This window comes from Pieris rapae, chromosome 10 (genome assembly GCF_905147795.1).
Source record: "Pieris rapae chromosome 10, ilPieRapa1.1, whole genome shotgun sequence".
NCBI classification, from domain to species: Eukaryota; Metazoa; Arthropoda; class Insecta; order Lepidoptera; family Pieridae; genus Pieris; species Pieris rapae.
The window spans coordinates 3,924,733-3,943,573 of record NC_059518.1 but is presented as its reverse complement, the minus strand read 5'-3'; the positions used below and the strand labels follow the sequence as shown (position 1 = coordinate 3,943,573).

Genomic DNA, 18,841 nt, shown 5'->3' with positions numbered 1-18,841 from the left:
ATTTGCAAATTGCATCTATGGAGTAGCCATATACCTTAATCCTACCGTTTTAGCCCATAAAATAAACATATTATTTTTTCAACAGAGATAGGCTAGGCTTTCTTTTTGAATTTGTAATTTTATTTCGGCCATGACAGTGTATTTTAGTATTTTACATCTAGTGTAAATCACTCGATGTAAAATAAATAAAAGAGTAAAAAAAGGTTCCCGAATAAATTTTAGTTTAAGGAATTCCTTAGGAAGTAGACAGTAAACTAGATTTGAATCGAATTCTGTATGAGAAATCGTAATACATTTAAATATGACTAATCATACATAATGTCAATAAACCTTCAATAAGTTGAGTAACCTATCAACAATTAAACGCTTAATCACCAATTTACTTATGTAGGTATTAGTACTTCCTCATTAAGAACTTTTATTTAATGGTCAGCATTATTTGTCACCTGTTTTTCATAGTAAATTATTGGGGCTGTAAACGTTGGTAATTTAGCAAGTTAAAATAAACTTTATACGCATTTGAATACGTTTTTTCTGTTATGCTAAGCTTAAAACATGCATTTTTAATTAAAGTTATAGAAAAATATAAAACAAATCAAATTGACACGAATAAGTTTTCAATTAATATCAAAGAATATTGTTCTATAATATGTTAACCAAGATCTAAGTTATATAGCAATTATACTAATCGTTATCAAATACCGTTACTGTCAATAGGCACTTAATATCGTGGTTATTTTTATGAATATGTTTTTAAATAAGAAGCACCAAATTTCATAATATCCTGCTCTCGAGATACTCCGAACAGACATATTATATACATCGCACTATGAGACTTTGCAATTGAGCGATAATATCTATATTACTTTTGAAACTCTATCCATAAACATTGTTTCTTCTTTTTATATTATCGATTATTTCGACTGTTAAATCATACTTAACTAATTGTTTTCGTAAAATTATATTTATGAATTAGCATTAATTGTTTAGCTATTTTCAAAACATATAATATAATGCATACGATTAATATGTACGAAAGTTTAGAAATTGGAATGATGGTTTTTAATTATAATTACTTAAAAATAGGTTAAACATTCTAAACATTTACTATGTCATTACCAAGTTACGGTAGGTCGTCCTGATAATTTTAGAGGCCAAATGGAACTATGATAACTGAATAGGTTTTTAAGTATCGACAATTTATTTAAGGATTAAAAAATGCATGCGCATGTGTCGTAAAATCGGAAAATAGCGAAACATCACTTAGAAATTATATAATGTAATCTGATTTTATAAAATGATATCCCATTTCTTACAGAACGTCTCTATTTACTGAACACGAATTAAATAGTCTTATTAATTGTTTCTTTCGAACATTACAACTATATTGCAAATATTTCTAACGTATGAAAACTAAAGTTCAACAACCAAGAAAATTTATTCTTCGTAACAAGGTGGGATAAAATTACAATAATCTTATAAGCATCATATTTCTACGGGCATTTGCCTTATTTTCTTTGGAGCTTAACTTAAGACAGTTAACTTAATTGTACGAGAACTTTCTGCTACAGAGTTTCTTTATAGGACCTAGTCTACACAAATATTAAAATTTGTTCCGTATCTCTATAGACAAGTATTTTGTTATCCTTCAACCTACATATAATATACAATACAAATTAATTATACTAAACATATAGCCCAAGCTGGAGAATATAATATAAACAAAAAGGTTTAAACATTTACTATATATTAATGATCAAATACGTAATACCTATTTTGGCTATGCTGTGTGGTGTGAAAGTGTGGGTAGGTACGTGAGGGTGTGTGCGTGGAGTGTGCTCATGATACAGGTGACATTCTTAATACTACTTTTAAGCATATTCCGCTATAGCTTAACAACTAACTAGTCAAGGCTTAATGGTCGTTGAATGTCCGGGCTGCGTGTTACGCAACATTTTACAATTTATTTATTTACTATTTTTTTTATGAATGATGGTGCCACGTAAAGGAAATTGGTATATCCGCGTATGATTCATAGCAACGATAACGTTCGTGATTTGGGAAAATAATTAAGATGCGTTTGGATCAGAAATTTTTATCAATTTTTCCTTATAAATACTGCGATTTCATACAATCACTAAATCAATATTGATGTATAAAACATTCATCATTTTTATCGTTATCTCTCTTAATGTGGTTAAATTAAGGATTACTTTTAGATACAATATTGCTTTACTTTTTGCTGTTCAGCCATTACTATAAAAAATTCAATAATTTTTGTGTTCTAATATAATTGATATAATATTATATTAGTGACTATAATATAATATTATTTACTCTATTATTATAATATCACTTTTTTTCATATTTTTTATCACTTATAAATACATAAAACTCATAGAATAAACTAGTTATATTAAGGGCGTTTATACAAGTATTATTATTGACAGTCTGTATATAGTTTTAGGTTAATGATGGTGTAACTTCATAAATCAAACATTAGGCAATATATTACCAAACAAATTGACCTAAATTGCAAATTTTTCATGTTTGAAGCACTTCAAATAGCACTATTTATTCAAAAGTCACTGCAATGATACTTATTTCGTAGATATAAGATCTTTATTTGTTTGTATGTTTATAGCGACCGTCTAATAGGGCACGAGGCAATGCTAATGATTTTGCTAATGTGTTTACATCGCCTGTAAGAGTTATTACGTTTAAATGATAAAAATGTTAATGTCATACAGTGCATACATTTTGTATTCCACCACTAGCTCTCATAATAAATAGATAACGTTTGAAGACTTCGGAAAATCAAAGTTTTTATATAGCATTAATAATATGCCTAAAGTCTCAACTAGGTAATTATAGACTTTGAATCTAAGATTCACATTATAATTATGGCTACAGACTAAAACGTAACTCTTATCTTTTACTTGCATCTACTTCAACCACAACGCTAAGTACTATGTTGGCAGTCAACCACGTGTCAAAGTCAAACTGACATTTGTCTCTATTCAGCGATTTACCGCAAACGATGTAGAATAAATACTTTGAAGGTATTGAAACATTGAAATAATAATCGTTTAATAGAAAAATAATAATCGTTTAATAGAAAAATAATAATAAAAAAATCTTGCGTGAAATTATTATATCAAATCCCTGTAACAGTCGCAATGGACTAATAACGAGAAGTGGTCCGAAATTGGATCGATACGCAAATTTCCTGAGGCACCCCATTTTCCAATATCCGGCGAATAACAAATTATCTATGTAATAAACTAATGACTGTCTTATAAAAACAAAGGATTAACTGGAAAGTTGGAAGCGAATTTTAAGTAACATCATTCTTTTCCGTGACTCATGGTTAAGGCCACCGCGGAAACGTGTTCTGCCTTTAGTCACACTATAGTTTTTAATACTACATATACAAATATACGAAAGTATATCACAAATCTTAGGTTTAGAATTGATATCGATTTTATAAGAATTCGGGATCTTGGGGGTTCGTATTGGTTACGGGTTATGCACATATTGTCAAATATGTCTTCGTATAAATTACGTACCAAATATTAAAGGATTAAAAATGTTATATACAACAGTTTGAAATTGAAGTTAGCTAGTTAGTAAACACATCATTGTTAACTTATTTCTAAGAGTGAAATCAAACCTATTTCATATGAAGTGTCAAATTTTTTCATATTATAATATAATGACTACAATTTACACACGCATACATTATACAAAGCCGAAGAAATTACTTCATGCTTACGGAATCTCTATTAATATTTTTCGATTAAGGATAAGTCATTGGCTGCCTGCCATAGATATTTGCATAAAGTAATTGAACTAAATGTCCTTAAAGGTCTTGTCTGTGTGTGGTCGTATGTACATTTACACATGTACAATTGTTTATAAAGAAAATAGTTGATTTACGATGCCAGTGATGTTTGTATTGTTGTCAGGTCAAGAACCTCACGTGTCAGCGAAATGTAGAGCAATTTTATTGTTTTATTTTGTTAAATTAGAAAGGTAAACTTTTCTTGATCTATGAAGTCCTAGTACCTCACAATGAGGCATTAGGTACATTCCTGAGTCAGTTCCATTGTAGTAATTGTAAATGAATTAATAATTAATTTACAATACGATTCGCGATGATTACCTGTGATTTTGGAGGATTCATTCGTTTGATGAATGACTGTGTCTATACATTCAGCAAACTCAAAGAGTAGTAGTATATAAGTATATTATATTCCAGGGTTACCTGGCGAAACATCTTTTTTGTAAAATATATTGGCTTTGACAACAATTTATATATTATATAAATAACACGACGTTTGGTATTAGAGTAATCATAGTCGGCAAGAGACTAGTGTGAAGAAAATTTAAGAGGGCAAGATGGTACATTTTTCAATTTGGTAAAATCTTAATTTCAACGTAAAATAAGTAAGAATAAATCATAAACTTAAATGTGATTCACAGGAATGCGTTTGCTTAGTATTATTTATTAACTAAAATTGTTAAAATAACAAATATTACTGGATATTGACCCTATCTTAAGTAACTATAGATGATATGATAATGCAATGTTAAAAAAACAGTGGTGTTACCATTTAGGGCTGGACCTCAGATTTCTATAACTATGGTGTGTTCATTTGTTTTTTCAAATAGGCTAATAAGCCAGCTATGCCTGGCACACGCCGGCGAATTTCTTTAGACATGTCGGTTTTCCCACCGTACGAGAGAGTGTTTTGTACGAACTCAGGGTTAAGCTGTCGCACGCTGAACCCACTAGGCCAGTACTGCCAAGTTAAAACTTTAACCAAATACAGCGATAAATACTTCATAGTTAAACAATGATCGTTAAAACATATTACATAAGAGGAAAAGGGCGTATGAAAACAAAGCACTCGAATACATCTTCACCGTAACATTTCTTTTTCCAATTAACGTTATTAACAATGTCTACAAAGTGTGTACAATGTACTCTCCCCGTATGTTTTCCAGTTAGCGTGTAACTGCACCTCACAAATATCCGATACTGAGAATATAAATAACACATTAACCTAAATCTGTTAATGTTTTTGGTTAATTACGCAATATGAATTCAAGAGTTACGTTTAAAAAAAATGTTGTGTCAATTTTTTATTAAAATAATTTGACTATAAAGAAATGACAATATTAACATATACAATTATAAATAAATACTACATTAAAAGAGTAGCTTCATTGAATGTAGATACTAAATATCATCCAGAAATATCATTTTACAACATTATTACTTAAATATTGAGTTTCTGAACAGAAAACTACACAAAATAAACAAGTTTGCAACATATCGCGTTGATGACAATAAGACAATTTTGACATTTTGGAAAATAAACACAGTAATTCAAAAGTGTATTTTGAATGAGACAAAACAATAATTATATTGTTGAACCATTACCAATTACTTTAATTCCACAATCTTTACATAACATTAAGTGAAATTTACACAATTTTCAATCAAAAATAAAGGGTCAAAGGCGTTGGAAATGCCAGTGTTATGAGGTAACATGACACCCGCACAATAATTACCAGCCCACAATAAATCATAACTCAAGTAGGCTATTATCCTTAATCACTGTAAAAAGCTATGCTGAATCGGATGTGATGCAACAGAACGTACAAAGTAAATAATAATCGATTTGATAAATAGATGAAGTTACACGATGAGGACATCAATATATATTTGAGACATTGCTAATAATTTGACAAGCGAACTTCACTTAGGAACCTCAGCACGAACTGTCACTGTCATCTGTTAAACGATCATGGGATGACAGATTGAAAAGTTAGTCGTTATGACATCTCTGAATCTTAGCTAAATGTTCATGATAAGGGTAAAGAGCAGACAAGCCTTATACCTAAATCTAGATTCTGCTAATTTATACAATATAAAAATCTCTCTTAACTCAACATTCCTTCCCTTGTCAAATAGTGTTTACTAGCGACCCGCCCCGGCTTCGCACGAGTGCAATGCTGATACTAAATACACTACAGAAAAACTGTCTACAATACTTAGTACATTATTTTGATAAAACTCGTAGGGTTTAGCCTGCGTTTGCAATGTAAGCGGAAAAAATGTAATTATTTACGACATCACATTAGAAACCTCAAAAATAACAGTACTTCTCCACTATTTAATGGATGTTATTATTCATATAAACCTTCTTCTTGAATCAGTCAATCCATTAAAAAATCCGTTGCGTAGTTTCAAATATTTAAGCATACAAAGGGACATAGGGACAGAGAAATCGACTTTGTTTTATACTATGTAGTGATTAAATAAGCCGTGCTTTAACTTTATCTATAATTTTTATAGTTTTTATAGTATAACTTAGAATAATATGTCGGTAATTCAGGTTAATTTAGACCATTTAATCTGAATGAAGACGTCATTTATAAATAGCGAATTGTGTTAAATTACTTATATACGAAGTAAAAAGCGGGAATTCACTTAAGATTTCCTTATTTTGAAGACTGTTTTGTAGTAAGCACCCGTCATTGTTGACTCATACACTATTAAACGGTTTTCCTTATAACTTCTAACTAATTGTGACTAAATACTGATAGACGTATTTTGGTAATGTACTATCTCTTTAATTAATTTATTTATTTGTTTATAAATAGATTACAACGACACACGTTTTGTAATGTTATACAAATCTACGTTATTAAATACGTAGTGTCGATTGGCGAAATCTATAAATCGTGATCGTATTTCCACAAAGAAGCCAATAAACTTACTGAATAAGCAATGTATCAAAATTCAAACTTTATTGTGTGGCTTCTAACAAAACAGAACTTAAAAACCTCATTCCCGTGTACAATATAATAAAGAGCAGAGGTAATCTCATAATAAACGGAATCAAAATAATAAACGGAAAAATAAAAATGTCCTCCAACTCTGATAATGTTCCCTTTAGAGTTGAGACTTGGGGTTCAGAAGCACGGGGGCTAATTAAAGTATTTCGTTGGTGGAAAGTACCGGTGACCGCAGAACTGGCGCTTTCCTCGCTCAACGAATAAGTATCGAAATAAAGCAAGGAAATATTGATTAAAAATCTCTCTCCACTCACAGTGAGATCTATCTCAGGGACTAACATTTTCTTAAATAAATCCTAATATGTTTAGCTCTAAGCAATAAATAATAATAAAAACATCTGGTTATGAAGCCCTCAATATTTTATTAGGATTTGAAGTACCCTTAAATATAAACAATCGTAAGATAGGCTAAGAGCCAGAATTGATTTTGATTGTGTTCCTAATTTGCTATACTTTACCTTTAAATGAAAGCTACATCAAAATCCATATTATTTACAAAATACATAAATAAAAGTACAATAAAAATACAGACATATTATTAGTTTCCTTAATTAAACGATGAGATGTGGGATGTCTTTACATATTCTACAGCATTTACCATAGAGTGTGTTCAGAGGAGTTGTTCAGGCTAATATCTGTAGCTCAGGTTCATCATCCGACGTCGAAATAAAAAACGAAATTCCACTCGTATCACCTCCACGTCCCGTCCTTCCACAACTGAGCGTTTTTAAGGCTATTTTTATGGCCACCACTATGTGGAAGCAGCTGTCCACTGAAATATTTTTGAACCAATTCGACTTAAGGTCCTTCAAAAACAGAGCGAACCAATTCAAAAATGGCCGGCAACGCACTCGCAAGCCCTCTGGCATTGAGAGTATCACTTAACATCAGATAAGACTTCTACCCATTTTCCTCTTGTAACATAATAAAAAAATAGATAGTGGCTATCTCTGTATCTCTGTATACAGATTGTATAATATGTTTATACAGACTAATTATTATATAAACTGTAAAGTTTGATATATTATATAATTGACTGACGTGTTAGCCTTTTCAAAATGAATCAAAAAGCATACTATCTATTCCATTTATGAAGTATTGTGCAACTTAATGCTATGTATATAAAATATTTATTAGAGCTTTTAAAATAAAATTGTTTTGTAACACACCCTTTTTTGCTGCTGATAAGTTTGAAATATTTATAATTTTCGCTAGCTCTTAGACTTGATCACAAGTTGGGTACTTCTTGACACAAAAGTGGAATTTTTTAATAAGTCGGGGGTCATGAAGTGCGTCATATTTTACAAGTTTAAGTGTTATTTATATCGTTTGAAATTCTTATGTTTTGAGTCAAAGGTTTTTGTTTTTATTTTTAAAGGTGATAAAAACCTATAGTGGTGAACGCAGTAATCTCTGGAAATGCTGGTTCAAAAAAAATTCTTAGTCAATTTATGGAGGAATGCATTTTCACGCTACGAAATAACACGATAGCAAATATTTGTGTTTGCTTTTCATTTTAGTCGTATTAATTATAGGTACCTAACATCTAAATTTGTTTGGATTCTCGGTTCCGCTAATTTTGTTATTCTTTTTGAAATCCTTCTACTATAGTTTTAGAAATATAATGAATAAGACTGGTAAAAAATTGCAACGGCTGAATTGGCACGACCGTGACATGATCTCAAGCAATTAGTGTCTTTGGTGTTCGACCTGTCACGGATAAACTGGTCACACTGGTTTGCATTCAAAGATCACCATAATTCTTTCACTATTGATAAAATACTTTAGCTAGTATTTAAGGAACATTTTTATGAGGATAGATCTATAGAAAGTAAGTAAGTAAGTAGGTATGCAGGTAAGTAAGTAGGTATGCAGGTAAGTAAGTAGGTATGCAGGTAAGTAAGTAAGCAACATAACATACAATTGCTTTACCCGTGGCTATATGCGTATTGAAAGAGCCGTGCAAAAATGCGCCCAAGGCACCACTGTTGCGGAGTTACTTTATAACTATAACTGTATTCATTAATAACATATCTGAACAGCAATTTTATTCTAAATTCGAATTGCGAATACTACATTGTTTGGTTCTAAAAAACTCAACATAAAAAAGGTCTTAGTCTCAGCGAATTTAAATATAAATTGCTTTGTGGACATTTCCATAAATGCAGCATTTCCATCGTAGTTTAATTATAAATGTACATATTTCTTTTGTTAGTTCCAAATAACTATATTTCTGTACATTATCTTGGGACGTATCATCGTTGGATATAATTCGTAAACAGAAAAAAAACTAATTGTGGTGAGACAGTCTATGGAGATAAGAGCCATTTTAATTTGAATATTCACGCACACACGCGCACGTATAACACTTAAATTTATCAAAATATTTGCTTTACTGTTTTTCTTGCATGTTTTTTAAAACAGTAAGTACTTTAGTACTTAGTTATTGATGAATTATATATGATTATAAAGTACGTTTGTTTTAAGCTTCAAGAGTCTATAATAGAATATTTTTAATAATTTTTATATCGTTTTAAATCGACATTAATACAAAAACAGTTAAAGTAATGTTGATTTGACCGCAATGGGTTCCTCATATGTTAATTCAGTGGGTCACAGATAAGAATTAACCTTTTTCACAGCTTAAAACAACCAATTACGCATGCGTAACATTTCGAACCTCTCCAATCTGCATAAAACAAAATGTGTGAGTTATGACTTCTTCGAGTCCACAGTGTACAATACTTATAGTTGTGCACAAACAGTATTTAATATTGTTTGCACTCTACAAATAACACGTCCAATTCGTTTTATTAAATAGTTTTCTCAGCAATAAAATTTTTACGAAAATCTTGACAGCTAGAGAACGATTATGAGGTGTCATTATTTAATAATATAACTTTCTTCTCATAAGCTATATATTGCTTTTATTGATGAAGCCTGTTATATTTTCTTAAGGTTTTTAATTTAACGGTAAAAATTCGTATGCTTTATAAATATGCTAGTAAAGTAGTTCCAAGTTTTCTCCACTGAATTCAGTAAACTGTGTCAATATCAATCAATACAATTAACGACCCAAACGTTCCACTTACCTTTGACTTATTAACACGACATAAAACATGGTCGAGAAATTATCATGTTTGCGTAACATACCTTTATTGGTAATTGGTTAAAATTGGTATTAAAGGGCGCGTTGTACAATGTAATGCAATGCGTAAATGCAATTCCGTGTTCGGTCTAAGTGATCGACTTAATTATAATTGTGATGCAATAATTAATGTACTGGTAAAATTGAACTCAAAAAATTACTTTAAAAAAATATTTTGGTCATATTTCAAAACTCTAGATAAAGTTAATTAGTAAAAGGGTTACTGTATTAAGCTTCTACATTTAATTTATAGCAATTAAATTAAAAAGCATAACATACTTTAATCGTAACAATATTAATAATTTTATTAATTAAATTATCATTTTAGGCTTAACAAAGACGTGGCGCGTACAGAATTGAATATATTACTTATCAATTATGTATATTTATTATTTAGTATATGCCTAAATAAGTTTCGTAATGTTTTTTTTTAATTTAATTTCTTAAGTCATATTAAGTTAATACATATCTTTTTTATTTTTTGAGAATGATTAACAGCTTTTGACTAACTTAGGTACTAAATATAAACATCTTTTTACGCCAATGAACAAATCTTTACATATAGTTAAGGTCTTAATAATTATATAAAATTAAAAAATCAACTCAGGATTGTAAGGTTATGATGATACACTATTTATTCCACTAAGGAAATAAGATAGTTGGTAATAAATAATATTTTAGCTTTAGTTATAAAGCTTTTTAATCAGTGGAAAGTATTTCTAACGTTCTTTAACCTAGATCTGCTGTGCTAGAAAGAGGTTTGGATATTTTCCAATTACTTGTGACATTTTCAAGTAAGTAGATCATATTAGTTCAAGTTCATTGACTGTGCCTATATTTAACTAATAGACATCAATGATATATATACAACGATTGGATAGCTACTACGCAGTTTGCTTTTCTTATTGTTTTTCTATAAATGCAAAGCCGATTATTGTAATATAAATCTCACTTCGCTCTAGTAATATTTAAGATTCAACCACGTTATATCACTCAGAGGTTCGGGTATAATACTACCAAACTACTGAGGTTTTATTGGGCATGGCTCACCCGGTTCCCATAGCAGACCACTAACGCTTTTGGTGCGGGGAATTTCCACCGTGGAAATAAAAAGATTTTCATAGAATTTGCATGTTTAATTGATTCCTTAGTAAACACAATATTTTTTTACCTTTCTCTATAGATATGTTTTTTTAATAGTTGTATGATCGCTTGTAACTTAAAACAACAACTGAATCGATCATCTTACAATAAATGTGTTTTGCAGAATGTCTGGATTCTCGCCAGCTTTGTAGAATTTGTACAATTTTCAGACGTCTACGAAGCTTTTCAGTTCTCCCTTATTTACCGTCTAGTAGGGGTATGGGGCAATGGCCTTTTAATGTTTTATTCAGTCTTTAGTGCCAAGATGTCTAGGAAGTATCTTTATTTAGTGATACTTGTTTAAAGGTTGCCTATATTAAGTATATTAATGACATTAACAAAGTTCACTGCTCTCTTCATATACAGGCATCTAATGTATGATACTAACAACCACGGACGGTAGGATATATTGTAATTTTTGTATAAAAATATAGCGTATTAGGTGGTAACTTTAAATTTACCAATTGTATATATATATTTTATTATCATCATATTTTCAATTGAATAATGTTCTAACTTTTGTATATTGCGTTTAGAAATACACTTTTAGAAAAATATTGCAGAATTGTGTTTATTCAAAACAATTAAGCGTTAAGTATATAAAATGATTAAACCGATTAACATATTATTTAAATGCATAATGTAGTATGAAATTACCATTACATGCGGGTGAATTCATTATTGGCAATACAATAGCGGTAGGCTTTTGTTTCTTTAAAAACTATTCTTAGGACGGAGTAACATTTCTTTAAGAAAAATCATTAAGACGAGGTAAAATAGATAGATTTATCGAGGTAGTATTTATTGGTAATTAATCACCCTACCTAGCGTTGCCTGGAAAAGATTGCTTTTTAGTCATACATCAATAAGCATCTCTAGAAACGTTACATAAGTACACCACTTATTTAGTTAGTACTATTTACAGTATTGGAGTGCCCATGTACTGATATACCATAAAAACATATTAAATTATTCGTTGTTATAAGAAATAAGTCTAACACAACAACATTTTCGAAAACAAAAAGATCGATCGTCTGATATATGTTTGTATTAGTTCTCAAAAATCGTTTAAAATAAAAACCTATTCAATAATATCAAGTAATAAGCAAGCAAAATATATCTCGTTTTTTCTTTATAACTGGTTTCTCGATAGTCGTACCGTACGTAGTACTCTCAACAGTGATAGTGGGTGTCAGAATGGAAACTTTACACTAAGGCTATAAACCACCTACACAGCCTTCATAAAGCTCATGATGCCTTTGTTGCGGTATGGAATTTGTGACATTGGAGAGTGCCAGGATATTTGTGATAATAGCAAGCCCTGATGTAGAACACAAACAGATATTTGTCCGTTTTATTAATACGTTAAAATATCTGCCTAGAAGTTATATTTATGACGGGGTTCACCACAGAATCCTTTCGATAATATTTTTTTTTTTCTTTAATCTTTGATCAATTTATATATACCAGACATGTATTTCATTTTCGCTATACATTTAATATTATTGTGTTTTGTTATATGTAATTTATATTACCCGTAGGATTACGAAATAAATAAATAATTGGTTTAGTTATTTAGGTAATTAGGTATAGTAAATAATACAGTCAATTAAAAGAAGCATAACAAAAACATTATTAAATAATCTCATACATAAATATGGCGTTAAATCAAGATTCAGTCCTAAAACATTTGAAGTAATTAAATCGATAACCTAATAAAACCAATTCCATTCCCAATATACATCTCGCCATCTAAAAAGTAGAACGCGCATAAACGTGACAGTATTTTAATAGGCTTTCAAACCTTCTCTCCCTTTCATTATTTATATGAGTGACACGTAGAGAACATTGAAATGATTTAAACAGATCTACTCCCACACACCCTCAGCTAAGGGTTTAATGCCCTTAACAGTATTGTTTCCCAACGACATTAGGCGGCACTTTCTCTTATTAACCGATAAACCTACGCGTACTCTTTAATCAGGAAATCAGCATACTTCCATCGTTAATTAGGGCTTCAAACGGCGCTTTAGTAAGCGCTTCTTCACGTACCATAAATATTTTAAGGAGAGTAGAATGATACATCGCACATCGCTTAATATTTTTTCTTACAATATTCGCCATTATGTATAGATTTCTCTAGTATACATTTCTCAGACTAGCCGGTTTGCTAACGATAGTATTGTAACCGAAACTTGTAACGTATCAGAAGAGTCCATAATAGATCCCATTATACTCACATCACATTATACACTCAGTTTCTACGAGTATATGGTGGAAAATAGTAGCGAAGATGAGAGACAAATTGAAGAATTTGGGGAGGATACTTCAATTTGTCTCTAACCTTCACTATGTGGGGCGTCGTAGTAGACCATTACCACCATAGATTAGTATGTAAAATATAATAACATAAACTAAAATCCTAATTACAGTACTCGAATTGTTTTATTTTGTTTTATTTTATATGGAGCAAAATAAAAAAATATATTTAGAAACAAGAACGATGTTGAGGTTGAAACCCTGTGATTACATTGTTATTACATCACAACATTAACGAATTAGTAGTAGAAAGTGCTATACTATTCAACTATAAAATCTATACAAATAAACCCGTATACCTTATTATCAATAAACAGAGCTTAAGGATAAAATTACGGCAGTACGCAGTTATCGCAATCATAAGATTGCGTTGCAATCTCCAAATCACATTACACCACTCGACTTTACCGTTGCTTCTCGGATCTGCGTTCCATTTTCAATTCACTTACCCAATAACGGCTCTTTCTAACAAAACTACAATTAATCATTCACTCACAGATCCTGCGGTACAATGAACGCTAATGACCTGAAATCATAGGTTTAGAAAAATCATTGAAGAAATGTCGTAATATTACATTTTGTATATGATTTCCAAAACACAAAGAGTATTTAGTATCACTTAACCACATAGTAATAATAATAATTACTAGTTGATACAAAGAAATCCAAAATATTTAAAATGGTGGTCCCAGTGGCAGCGAGGAAATTCTACCATTAAAGGTTCACTTTAATGGTAGAATTTCCCGAGCGAGTTAGAAACCCCCGAGAGAGAGTTTATCATTTTTCGTCTACTCTGCGGCCGCGCAGCTTTTGTGCTTGAATAATAATATTATTATTTAAAAGTAAAATTCCGAGGCAATTTTGAAATAAAAGTCTAAGGATTGATAAAGATAGAATACATCTTGTCTGTAGTAGGTTCATGTGAAATTACAATCAATTTTTATTCGCTTTTTTATAGCTAATTTTACTAATTAAGGGCATGTTTCACAATGTATGGATAAAGTACCAAATAGCTATGCAACACATAATTTATTCGAAAGATAAAAATTCAAAATAAGATACTTCGCGTTTCATGACGAATAGCGCTATCTGACAGTCGTAAAACTCAAAAATACTATTTATCCTACCAATAAGTAATAAATAGCTTATTTGTAACTTATCCGGACATTGTGAAACAGACCCTTAATAAAACACTTATTTGTTATAAATCGAATCGTTATCGAGTTTCCTTATAGATTGGATTGTCGATGGTTAATGTAGTGAAAAATAGGTTTAAAGAAATCCCGAGCCAAGTTTATCGCTCAATTGAACGGCTTATTAAAGCACATAACAAGTATCCAACCGGTTATAACCACCTGCTACAGATATGCTTCTACATATATGACCAATTTACTAAATAAAATACATTCAATCTTAAGATTGGCTTTATTAGATCGCCTTATTGTAAGATAGAAAACATGATACTGAAAGGGTATTATAGTCATAGTTACTATTAAAATGTTATTATTTTGTAATAAATTTTATAAAATTAAATAATACTCTTCAAAGCCTTTGTTACCGCCTCGGTACGGATAGATTTGTAAGATAAATGCTAAGATAACTTTTCACCTGACGTGGACGGGTGTCTAGTTTAATATGGAAACGTGCAAGTTTAATTAATCCCATATATCACTAGAAAGTGTCCAACTGATCTCATAAAACAGCATACAGTTTAAACGCCTAGCAACTGTAGTGGGTAAAACGCCTCAATTATACGCTACATGTGTGTATGGTAAATGCACGTTCAGTTACAGTATACAAAGCTTTGTAAAGTATTATTTAGTATTACAGTAAATTAAGAAAAGTAAGAAAAGCATTTATTAAACACAATAAAAAGGATATTTAGGTAAAATAAAGAGCACTGTGTTTGTTGTCTCTTTCTTGACAAAAATGTCTAAATATCACATTTTATAATTAAACTCTTATAGCATAGGACAGGTTGCGAAGATGTTGTTTAAGATTTTTATTGAATATCTGTGATGTGAGTTTTGAAGCGTTAAAAAGTAAAAATTTTGGATTTGGGAATGAAGGGTTCAAAAGCGTTGGGTGAAGAAAACGCGTTCTTTGGGATAAAAAAAATAGATAAAACATATAATAAAAGTAAGTTACTATGTAAAAAATTTATTGTAATCAATATCGCATGTGGAACTATAATGAAAGGTTAATGACCTGTTTAAAAAATATATTAAGCCTAGGCTAGTGATATTCAAATAAAATTATTAAAAACAAAAGTGGTTATGTAAACTGTGGTAAAATCGTTTACGTCCAAGCGGCGCCGACTGACAAGTAACACTGATATACATATTGGAATAAACCATGCATTTAATACTATTAAATAACATTTGCGTTTAATTAATACGATAAGTGTAGGCATTTGAAAAATCACGTTATACAATGCGAACATTTCGCGGGTCAACATAGGCGTTAAAAAACATTAGAAGGTATATGGTGATGTGTCGTTATTTTTCAAAAATAGTTTTAATTTTATTTGAAACCTTTTTAAGGGAGCCTGACAACTATGAGCACGTATAAAATGGCTATATTTATTGTGGTTATATTTAAGTCAATATTAACGATAATGCTAGAGCTCTAGGTGAAAGATAAATAATTAATTCAGAATAATTATAATCAAAAACAAAAAAGACAGTCACACAATGACAAATACAAGGCTAGCAATAGGCCAAAATTACCCACAATGCGGGAAATAATATTGTATATCTGAATGTTGCCGCATGCAAAAACTGGTTTTGACATCCATAAATTGTCGCACTCACAAAACAATTGAATAAACATTATGCACTTATTTTAATCGATTTATTATATGTTCGAATCAATCATGATTTCTTGTATAATTAAAAACTTGTTATTATGTAAAACAATACAGACAGTGATTTCGATAATACAGTGGAATCTTTATAACTCGAATGTCAAGGGAAATGCAATAAAAATCGACTTGACAGAAGAATTCCGAGATTCATAATATTTTTTACATATTAAAACGAATTTCATATTTATTGATTAAAATGTACTCTAAAATAAACGTTTGATGTATTCATTCATTGCACATGTGCAGGTGTAATAAAAGAATATTCCTATATAGTAATATGTATCGGAAAAGAAAAGTCTTATGGAATACACATAATAATCTGGTTGTTTAAATATTTTTCGTAATAGACAACTTAAACTCTATAATCCTTATATTATTTTATTAATAGTATTACAAATCTTTTTAGTATTACAAAATTTCTAATTATTGTCAAGCTATTCTCCTCTTAGCCATAAAATACTGAAGCTTCTAAAAACCTAAAGATTCCTATTGTAACATCCAGGATCTGTACGCCTGGAATTTTAATTAAAGAGTTTTAAACTCAAACAGGCAATTACGTTGCTTGGAACTGAATACCAGCAACTCCTTATAAAGGATTCTTCGCCGTGTACAGAGAATTTAGCTCATTACCTTCATTTATCCTTGCAAGTATAGATCAAATGTATGTTTTATTTGTTTCTTTGAAGATTTATTGTTACATATAAATGTAACAATAAATCCTGTGGTATGTACCAGGTAGTACTACTCATATGTAACTATGTATGTTCATTTTAGATACTGGAAGCTTCGAAAAGATTTACATAAAACAAAAATGGTCCCAGTTTAAGCTAATCTATCTATTTATTGATTTTTTCTTTTTGACTTCTACCAAACTTCGGTAATTGTTTGAATCTTTTTTTTTTATATTACGTATGCCATCTATGGCTATGTTTTTTTTTATATATGATTTCAGTTTGCTGTAGAAGTACAAAATAAATAAAGGGAACCTACATATAGAATTATGTCCGGTTTTTTAACCGAATTGCTTACATTATGACAATTTTTTTTCAGTTCACAAGATGTCACTTGGACCTCGCCGATAACTGGTGTCAAGGCATGAAAGAAAGTATTCCCACGGACAACGATATGGCAGTAAGCGGCCAGTTCTTCGACCCTAAATATGCCGTGAACTCAGTCAGGTCTGGCAGAGAACATAACCTAGCAATCAAGTACAGATCCAGTGAAAGCGATCCAAAGGTATGCCTTGCTACAGCATAAGGATTATTTTATTATCAAAAAGCTATATTTTATACACCGGAGCCAATTTTGTTATAAATACAATACAATGCATTTTACCTAATCTATTCCGTAACCGGGAATAGGTTTTTTCATTCCGTAAACTAGCCTTGCTTACTTTTACACACTTAATAAATTCAAAGCCCTCGTTAAAAGTAAATTAATTAATAAAGCTTTTTATAAATGTGACGAATACTTAAATGATCCTAATCCTTGGGATTGATTTGCGCCAGTTCAAATTTTCAGTTTAAATTTGTATTAAAAACTTGACGATTGAAAAGAGTGGCGGAAAGTTTCTTGCCAGTTCTTCTTGCCCGCTCTACGCCTTTGACTTGCGAACTGGTAGTAAATGTAAATTTACAATTAATTTAATTTTTTGACGTTCATAAGTTGTTTACCTAAATGAATAAAGATATTTGTTGTTGTTGTTATATAAAATATATTCATATATATTATGTGCGAGTACAATTATTATAATAATCACATGAGTAAATAATGCCTGAGTAATCATCCGCGGTAATATGTTTATAATTATGATATTTAATACCCTCAATTTCCGTAACGTAATTGTATTAAAGCAATTTTTACACTAATTTCGTGATGGCCCGGTTTTTTTTGAAAATGAAATAGAATTGGTCTGCCAAATGCTCCCTTTTTAACATAGAGTTCCTGCTTCAGTTGATATTGATTTTCCGTACTTCAGTTGTTGGAGCTAGGCACTAGAGATTTTAGGTTAAGATTCCGAGTCGAGAATCTGGGTAAACTCCCGTATGTAAAAATAAGTTATTACACCATATTGGAGTCATACTCATCTCTGAAACCTATCAAGAATCTATTTTTAACTAAGTCCAGTATTTTTGTCATAAATCTCTTTCCTAAAGTATATTTCTTTTCAGGTGGAATACGTCGTTAATTCAACGCAAGGATCTGACGTATTCGTCACAAAGACCACATCGTGCAAAGACGGCTCTTGCACTACCACACTCGATGTGTCGCCTGAAACAAACTTTTGTTCCATCAAAGGCAGTACCCATGAGTACTTTAATGTGAAGCTGAATATCCAGAATGTCAGTGAAGAGGCTGTCATGAAGTTTCATGTTCCTTGTGCTTGTGCATGCAGTTCTAAGGTTGAGTTGATGTCGCCGAAATGCAATGGTAGGGGAAGCCTGTCTTGTGGAGTCTGTACTTGTGATAGCGGATGGTAAGATAACAAGAATGTA

At 30.7% G+C, this 18,841-nt stretch overlaps 1 protein-coding gene across 1 annotated transcript in view; it reads left to right on the top strand.

Annotated features, from left to right (window-relative positions):
- The window catches only part of LOC110994243 (integrin beta-6), a 36,205-nt gene that overhangs the window by 857 nt on the left and 16,507 nt on the right, over positions 1–18,841 (top strand). Inside the window, exons 2-3 of the mRNA XM_022260788.2 lie at positions 17,397–17,582; positions 18,518–18,822. Coding sequence (XP_022116480.1) covers positions 17,397–17,582; positions 18,518–18,822 — 491 coding nt within the window. The remainder of the gene's footprint in view (positions 1–17,396; positions 17,583–18,517; positions 18,823–18,841) is intronic.